Below are 9257 nucleotides of genomic sequence, written 5' to 3' on the forward strand. Positions count from 1 at the left end.
CGAAGCTGTAGTGACCTTGAGATCACAGGTTCAAACTCCGTCAACCGCTAGGAGATTTTCGGTCTTAATCTGCAAATCCGATCGATTAGTCCGATTTCGTCAAAGGCATTATTCGGTGATACCGTGGTCAAAACAAAGCAAAACAAAACAAAATTTAAATTAAAAGTATTATTGGTCATGTCACACGATCATCCTTCATGTTAAATTATTTTACACGGTCATTCATTACTTTTGAGTTTTACATGGTCAGTACACATTTGTTGTGCATTGGAATTGATGTGAGATATTTTACCCCAAAAAAACATCATAAATAAAAAATAAGTGTAAAATCGACCGAAATAAAGCGGTGGGAAAAATAGAGAATTATTTTATTCATTTGAAATGGAAGTGGGCCGCAAAAGCAGCCGCTGATTCACACCTTTGCCGCCAAAAGTGACACACTCCATACACTCAAAGCCACGTGCGCTAATCACTTGCCACGTCATCCTTTTTGATGGTGTCCCCTAATATTTTTCATTTTATTATTGAAATACTAGTCAATAATGAATTAATGTTTCTACCGAAAACTAATCTCTTGGTAAATGGATAATGCCACGTGTGCCGTCGACAATACTCCATAGAAGAAAATTCCGACAGCCACACTTGCAGTTGCCTCTTGGGGTGTTGGGACCGCCGCACCTGCTGGCAAACGGTCCCCAATTTGGGAACGACCTCATACAAATTTACTTAAATTTTATTTACTAAATAATCACTATATGATCTAATGGCAAAATAATTCATTTATTTGTAGTTGTAAGCGATAAAAGTCTTGAGCTAGCACTGGTATGAATAGAAAATGATGCTTTTTTAGCACCATGTATAGTAGTATAACCTTATAATTTATAAATAAAATTATAGAGACTATTCACGTTGACCTTGATACATCTATTATTATCACACTCCACACAACACTATTTTCATAAAATAAAACACGTTGATGTTGTTAATTCGAATGTAACAATACTTAAAAAACGGTGAAGCACGTCGATAATCCTTTAACCTCATGATTACTAGAAGAATTAAGTGGCCACGCCTCGACTATCACATATTCTTCACAAAAGTTTGATTCTATGCTTAATTCTCCGAAGATAAATTCACACATAGTAGAAAGTAAGAGCATATCTATTTTTAGCTGATTTTAAATGTTTTATTTGACATAATTAATTAGAAAATGAATTAGGAAGAAGGCACGTTACTACTCTTTGAAGCGAGTGAAGGGTCGCCTACGCCTACTCAACCAAATCTCACTCCCTACTTTCTCTCTCTCTTCATTTTTCTGCAAATATTCTTCCTTCCACAGATATTGGAGAAGACTCTGTTTTACAGCGCATGCGCACTCGCACTCGCATTTTCCCTCCCTACTTTTCTCCACTTCAATTATCTTCCTTTTCTCAACGAACATAATGCTCCACACATTTGAACAAATGGATGACGAGTTTGCCAAGCTTCTCCGTAGGATCAATCCGCCCAGGTTTGCTCTATTTCATTTATATTTTTTGATTTCGCTCTTTTGTAATATTGCTAGGGCTTTTCTACTTTGATTGTATCCGATTGTATGCTGGATTTTTTTATAATTTCCTGTGAATTATTCGTATTTTCTGTTTTTTTTTTCGCGTTGCAACTGATGTGTTTTGATTTTTGCTGTTGGTAAATTTAGATGATTTTCAATTGCGGTGAAGAGATTGATTAAACTAGATGAATCGTGTTCCGTTAGTAGTTAGGTTTTCACTGAGAAATTTAGGGCTAGGTATCTAGTAATAGTGTTAAGATGCTCGCATCACACACATACATATTGAGTTCAATATTGTGTCAAAATATTTATGTTGTTGAGTTATTTTTTTTTCGGCTTGCTGTTATTTTAGAGAAATTCATATATGTATGAGGACTTAGTTATTATTTTTATTGCAGGGTTGTGATAGATAATGATGCTTGTGAGGATGCAACTATAATACAGGCATGCTTCGTCCCTTGTCCCGTAGAAATTTAGAGTATTTTTAAGCTTTTGAGTTTTACTTCCATACCAGGATAATGTTTGTTTTCATTATATTAATCTCTTCTCAAGAATCTTATTGGGAGATGGTTTTAATTTGTCTAGGTTGACAGTGTCAATAAGCATGGAATCCTCCTTCAGGTGGTCCAAATTCTGACAGATTTGGATCTTGTGATTAAGAAAGCATACATTTCATCTGATGGAGGATGGTTCATGGATGGTAAGCTTCATACACTGATTTTGGGGAGTTGGGGAGGGGGAATATGGGTGATGAAGTAATACTTAACTTAAGTTTCTAATATTTCTTCTTGTCAACAATATATCTAACCCAATATCATACAGTGTTCAACGTGATTGACCGCAAGGGGAACAAAATTAGAGATCAAGAGATCATCAGCTACATCCAAGAGGTATAAATCTCCCTTTTTCTTTTTAATGACTGAAACGTGAACCACTTTGCAGTATATCATTTCTTCAAACAACATGCTTGAACTTTTTATTATGTTGGACATGCATTGGTTGCAATTAGATCATAGAAATGTTAAAGCATTTTACATTTTCTGCATCCACTGGGATAAATTAGATCTATCTCATCATTCTTTGTATGAAGAAAAAAGAATGCCGGGCTATGTCTAAGCACATGAAATACATTTGAGGAACATGCGTTAATCTAATTGGATATAGAATTAGGAGGTGTTTGGTTAGGCTTTTTTGGTTTCATTAGAAAAGGAATGACTCGTGTTAATGTTTCCATTTTCATGGCATTCATGTTACATAACAAATGTTCGGTTTGACCATTATCATTTATGGAGTTCAATTCAGGTGTTTGGTTTGGCTTTTAGGTAATTCAAGTTTCCTCTTTTAAACAACCAACTCTTGTTTTGAAACATGCCAACTTTGGGTAGTTAGCATAACTAAAGGAATGGCCTTTAATTAGACGGGCCTGAGCTTTTAATGCGGGCCTGGCAGAAATGGTAAAAGGCAAACCAAATGATAGAAATTGATTGTATCGATGCATTTAATCCTCCTAAAAGGCAAACCAAACACCTCCTTAAGAACTTTTCTGGATGTTTTATTTTTTTGTGAGCACATGCAGATTATGCCAAATTGCATAAGGAAGACTGCATATTGTATTTCGTTCGATGGGCTTTCTATCCTCATTTATTTCCTATTTCTCATTTCCACTTAACTATCTGCAGAGACTCGAAAGCAATGACGATTTGGTTGAACCTTCTTTGAAAGAACTGGTTGGATTAGTACCTTCGGAAGAGTATACATGCATTGAGCTAACAGGAAGAGACAGGCCTGGTTTATTATCTGAAGTCTGTGCTGTCCTTACTGATCTTGAGTGCAATGTGGTGAATGCTGAGATATGGACGCACAATGAGAGAGCTGCAGCTGTGGTTCTTGTCACTGATCATACCACGGGTTTTGCAATTGAAGATCCAAAGCGCATTGCAGCAATAAAGGAGCTCTTGTGCAACGTTCTCAAGGGAAATAGTGATTTAAATTCCGCAAGAATGACACTTCCACCACCTGGTGCTACCCACAGGCAAAGAAGGTTACATCAGATTATGTTTGCTGATCGAGACTATGAAAAGGCTGACAAACTGGTTGGTGGAAAAGTCCATGCCAAGACCACCAGACCTCATGTAATTGTAACAGATTGTGCAGAAAAAGATTATACAGTCATCACGATGAGATCAAAAGATCGACCCAAGTTGTTGTTTGATATTATCTGTACTCTGACTGACATGCAGTATGTCGTCTTTCACGGGGTAGTCCACACAGGAAGAATGGAAGCATATCAGGTACATTTAATCAGTGACTGCAATTTCTTGTAAATGTGATTTATGCTTTCTTCATAGATGAACTGAGTGGTTGCTCAGAGCAACATGCTGAAACTAAAAGTCAATTCTTGGTGAATATAGGAATACTATATCCGGCACGTGGATGGGGTACCTATTAGTTCAGAAGCTGAACGAGACCGTGTGATGCAATGTTTGGAAGCAGCCATTGAAAGGCGAGGCACTGAGGTACAGATTTCTAGCTACACAAAGCTGTGTCCTATGAGTAAACAGATTCGATAATTGAGTGCATTTTCAGGGTCTAGAGTTAGAACTATGCGCGGAAGACAGAGTTGGACTTCTCTCCGACATCACCAGGATATTTAGGGAAAATGGCCTGTGCGTCAAAAGAGCAGAGATCTCAACTAGGGGCGGGAAAGCTAGGGATACATTCTATGTCACGGATGTGACTGGCAGCCCCGTAGACCCAAAGACCGTGGACTCCATCTGTGAACAGATTGGTGGAGGCGTTTTGCATGTCAAATGGGACATAAAGTCTTCCCCAAAACCACAACAGGGTAGCACAATTAGCTTCCTGTTAGGAAGCTTCTTCAGATCTCGAACCTTTTCCGGTTGAAGGAGGAATGTGGAAAGTAAAAATAGTGTATATAGATGCATGGCTTAATGGCAATGTTCCTCAGTAGGAGAAACCACCCCATACTGTTAATAGGTTAAAGAGGGTGGTGTGGCCATGTACATGAATATATATACTCTCTACCGAGGAAGCTAAACTCTTGTACAGTATATAGAAACAAAATATATGTCGAACAGTATAAGCATATAATGTTAATGAAAATGCTTGTGTACAATGTGGTGATTTCGATGTCTGCAAAATACACGTTTTTCTACTCACAATTTACATTGCTCAACATCTGCTAAATTGTAAAACCTCAATAAAGATGAAAATTTATATGGATGTAAAGGCAAAAAAACAACGACAAGGGCATTGAACAAACTTCCTGCGCCAACAAATATCTACTGAAATCTATCACAGCACCAGTTCCAGGAGAATATGAAATTACAATAGGTGGAAAGTAAACAAATAATGCAACAAACACTTGGGAATTAAAACATGTATCCATTCAGACAGAAGCAAAAAATTTGCATAGAAACAAAAAACAAAATTCATGTCGGATGTTAACAATGGCAAAGTAGGATATCTTAGATTTGACACTATTAACTAATTGGTAAACAAAGACGCAAAAACTGCTTAAGTCATCCTCTGGGCAGCCTCCTTGGCAAGAACCCTCTCCTTAGCCTTGGTCTTGGCCTGTGACTTTGATCCCATGACACCACCTCCCCACTTCTTCCGGGTTTCATCGTATTTGTCGTTGAAGTTGGCCTGTAACAACAGCACATTAGAAGAATTAGATCTGTCACTAAACATCCAAACTGAAAGACCATAATGATATTGGTCTAAATACCTTGATGGCCTCAAGGATTTTGCTGAATTCCATCTTGTCCTCATTCTTTACTGAGGTCAAGCACAGAACTGAGGCAGTTTTCTTGTGGACAATCTGTGCAGAACAAAACATTATCATATCAGGCTAAAAGCAATGAAGATCAGTATCATATCAGGCTAAAACTAATGAAGATCAGTATCATATCAGGCTAAAAGCAATGCAGATGAAATCCAAATTAAACAGATGAGGTGCAACTTACACTTCCCAAACGAGCCTTGCCCTTGACAATGCAGTATGGGATCTCCATCTTTCTGCACAAGGCAGGGAGCCACACAACCAAGCTCAATAGGATCAACATCATGGGCAATCACAACCAACTGGGCCTTGTTCTGTAAAGAAAGAACACATAAAATCAACGATAAAACACAACAGCAGAAGTCAGTTGAACACAGCAAATGGGATGAGGGTGGAATTAAAACCTGCTCAATTAGGTAAGTCACATGGTTCAAACCATATTTCACCACAATTGGCTTCTTAGTCTCGGGGGTTTTGCCCTCAGCTTCAGCCTGAGCTCTCTTCAAAAGCCTATCCTTCTTCTGAGCTCTATCCTCAGGTCTGTATTTGAGTATCATCTTGAACAGGCTAGTTGCTAATTCAAGCATAAAATCAATATACACTGTCAGTCTAATACAGTAAAGCACACGATAAACTACGGCGGGAGGGCGCCGCCGATCCCGAACTGCTTCGGCCTCTTTTCGAAGAGTGGGTTGACCACTTTCTCAACCTTCTTCTTGGCGGCGACCGGAAGCTTAGCGCCCTTCTTTGGAGCCTGAAAGTAAAAATGAAACGGGACTCCAATTCGCGAACTGATATGGAAAATGAGACTTCTATTCGCAAAAGGATGGAGTACTTATTAAAATTGAGAAAACATATTTTTTCGTATTCAGAGAGAAAGTGCAAATGATTTTAAAAAAATTGAATATCTATCTAAAATAATTGAAGTTAAATACTTCCTCCGTCCCAAAAGTAGTTGATGCATTTCTTTTGGGCACGTGAGTTAAGAAATTGATGTGGTAAAAGTTAATGTAAGAGATATAAAGAGAGAGTACAATAATGAGAGAGATATAAAGAATATGCATTTTCTAATTTTGGAACTCTTCTTTCTCTAATGAGGTGGGATCCATTATCTACAAATAATACTTTATTTACTTTTTCTCTCTATATCTCTCTTACTTTACCAATTTTGCATTAAAACTCGTGCCGAACCCAAAGTTTATATTCTTTGGGGACGGAGGGAGTATTACTTTTAAATGAAATGTGAGTAGATTGTGAGACCTATTGTCATTTATAGTAAAAATGAACCAGGACTCAAATTCGCGAACGGACCGATATGAAAAATGAGACTTATATTTGCAAACGGATGGAATATTTATTAAAATTGAGAAAAAATATATATATTTTGTAACACCCTTACCCAATTAATTAAATAATTAAACAAGTAATGCCACATTTCTGTACAGATCTCAAAATTTTAAAAAGATAAAAAGTTCTTAGACATATCATTTCACTTAACCCAAAAAGAAAAACATTATATGACATCTAGTCTTAAATCATCAATCTGTTTCCAAAAATCATTATATACATTTTTACATACACACAACCTGTACTATTCGCAAAATATACAAGTTTAGCAAAAGATTAGGAAGTTATGTTAACGTCTACAGTTCATTACACTTCCAAAATGTGCCACATTTAGCAAGCCCCAAAAGGATTACCCAAAATGCAAAACTTTGGCTAGTGACTAGTGACCCAGCTTGTGCAGCTATAAAACGAAAGAGCTAGCCTGGTTCACCTAGTCTGCAAGATGAAAAGAAGGGGTGAGCTTCCACAACTGCAATTGTAGAGTCTAATTTCCAAAATTAAGTAGATGTTATGAAACCTATACATTCCCTATTTTTTTAAAACAAGAACTCATTCCAAAGCTAACATCATCACATCCATATACATTTCTTGATATTGGAAGTAAACAACTAAATCATCAAATTTAGATCCTCATCTTTCATATTTCGTTGAATTTATCAGATCCACAAAGCTAATAATAACCAATCACTCAGCTTAATAAATCAAGCACTAAATATTTTAAAAATATTATACAACCTCAAATGCTTAATGTGAGACCAGGATACAGAATGGCAGATAATTAGACCACCCATGAGGGTGAATATATCAGATCGGTTACGATAACAGATAACATAGACGATCATCAGATCAAACCATCCACTTAGATGCAGACAGATCAAACCACCCATTTTAGGTGCAGTAAACCAGAAGGACAGATCAAACCACCCATTTTAGTGCACAGATCGAGTGATAACAAGCCACCCATTTAGGATGCAGAGATAATCGAGATATCCGACGATCCTTCCATATCATACATATACGAGTTAACTCCTTCAATATCATCACATCTCATGTCATACACACATATACAATTCACATATTAAATCACCAAAATATTCCTTACCCAATCACATAAACTTAATCCAGTTATATAAAAAAATTACTATATAATACACTACCTCGAAATCCATATTGCTTTCCTGGATCACTTTGTTCTTCCACCTTCTCTTTGCTCGTGTCAATATCACCTTGCAATATGTAATCGATCAATGCCAACGCTAAAATAATGTAAGATAAAAGAAACTCTCTTATAGTCACTTTTAGTCGCTAATGCATATACTATGAAAATCATTTTATCCTTGTTCTAAATAACCACGAGCTTAACATAAGATAAAAAACTCTCTTTTATCCATCAACATTGTCCCAACATTAAGAATGAAATCCCAAATATGCAATACTATCTTATTGTGAATATCTTCCAACAAGAATACATAAAAATCGTCTTCTCTACAATTAACTATAAATAGTACCAAAAATGTGTTATACTAAAAATACATACTTCTCAAAGTTTTGATTTGTCTTATAAGAAAAGTAGTTTCTCAAGGAAAACAAATTTAGCAGAGCAAGGTTTCAATATTAATGAAGATTTCATATTGTCCCTACATTCAAACACAAATACCATGCTTAACAATGATATTCCATTCACTTCTCAAGAAGAACTTAGTAAAAACTATAAAACAATCAAAGAATTAAATTTGAACCTAAATTTACTTAAAATCCAAATTGGGAGAACCAACTTATGAACCTTAGCTTTAAAATGAAGCAGAAATTGAACAAATTTGAAATGTGAGGGACTTGCTTACTCAAAGGGAAGACATGTCGGAAACCGGCGACGGAAGCTGCCGGAAAGCCGACTGCGACAACAATGCATAGAAGAGAGATGACGTTGTGTGTGTGTGAGTAGAGAGATGTTAAGACAAAGAGGGAGATGAGGGAGTTTGCTCAATTTCCCGAAGGAGCAGCCTTCGATCCTCTTTAACAGTGGGAGTGAAGAAAATGTAGAATGGAATGGAGAGATGATTCACGTCCATTCTAAAGGGAGTAGAGATAAAAAATCTTTCACCTTTCCAAATTCTTCTTTTATTATTTGTCTTATCCCCTTTTTTTTATATATAAAATTTTATTTATTCTTCCTCTATTTCTAATAAGCATACCTCACCAAAAATTTCACCTACAAATAAAACCTATCTACACACTTCGTATTTAGTACTCCATATAATTTTATGCTAAACAACACAGTAACTTTTTTTTTTCTAATTTAAACACATAATTTAATTTATTTAGACATTCAAAGTATTGAAACTATTATTATTTATTTATTTATTATTATGTTAAACTCGAGTCAGATTCTGTTAGGTTTGGTATACGAAAAGCATGTTTCGATCAAGTTTCGCTCGAATAGAATCTTGCTTGTATACGTAAAACTCTATAATCCACTTTTAACCCGAATCAGTATTATTCGAGTAGCTTCGACGAATAGAATCGATATTATTACATTGTGTTTGCTTGTGCATTTAT

At 36.1% G+C, this 9257-nt stretch overlaps 1 protein-coding gene, 1 long non-coding RNA gene and 1 pseudogene across 2 annotated transcripts in view; 1 reads left to right on the plus strand and 2 right to left on the minus strand.

The window, feature by feature from the left end:
• LOC125198310 (ACT domain-containing protein ACR6-like) overlaps positions 1 to 4693 on the plus strand; it is a 7116-nt gene extending 2423 nt beyond the window's left edge. The window contains exons 6-13 of the mRNA XM_048096687.1: positions 1128 to 1149; positions 1220 to 1510; positions 1948 to 1993; positions 2135 to 2249; positions 2372 to 2439; positions 3229 to 3840; positions 3961 to 4065; positions 4136 to 4693. Of these exons, the coding sequence (XP_047952644.1) occupies positions 1128 to 1149; positions 1220 to 1510; positions 1948 to 1993; positions 2135 to 2249; positions 2372 to 2439; positions 3229 to 3840; positions 3961 to 4065; positions 4136 to 4453 (1577 nt within the window). The 3' untranslated portion in view covers positions 4454 to 4693. The remainder of the gene's footprint in view (positions 1 to 1127; positions 1150 to 1219; positions 1511 to 1947; positions 1994 to 2134; positions 2250 to 2371; positions 2440 to 3228; positions 3841 to 3960; positions 4066 to 4135) is intronic.
• A 129-nt stretch (positions 4694 to 4822) lies between these two features.
• On the minus strand, positions 4823 to 6418 carry LOC125198320 (annotated as a pseudogene).
• A 439-nt stretch (positions 6419 to 6857) lies between these two features.
• Positions 6858 to 8741, minus strand: LOC125201408. Its single transcript, XR_007172908.1, has 3 exons — positions 8543 to 8741; positions 7859 to 7927; positions 6858 to 7136 (listed from the first exon to the last, which is right to left on the minus strand). It is a non-coding gene; the product is annotated as an uncharacterized LOC125201408 (long non-coding RNA).
• Positions 8742 to 9257: the final 516 nt, after the last annotated feature.

Source organism: Salvia hispanica, chromosome 1 (assembly GCF_023119035.1).
Source record: "Salvia hispanica cultivar TCC Black 2014 chromosome 1, UniMelb_Shisp_WGS_1.0, whole genome shotgun sequence".
Lineage (NCBI taxonomy): Eukaryota > Viridiplantae > Streptophyta > Magnoliopsida > Lamiales > Lamiaceae > Salvia > Salvia hispanica.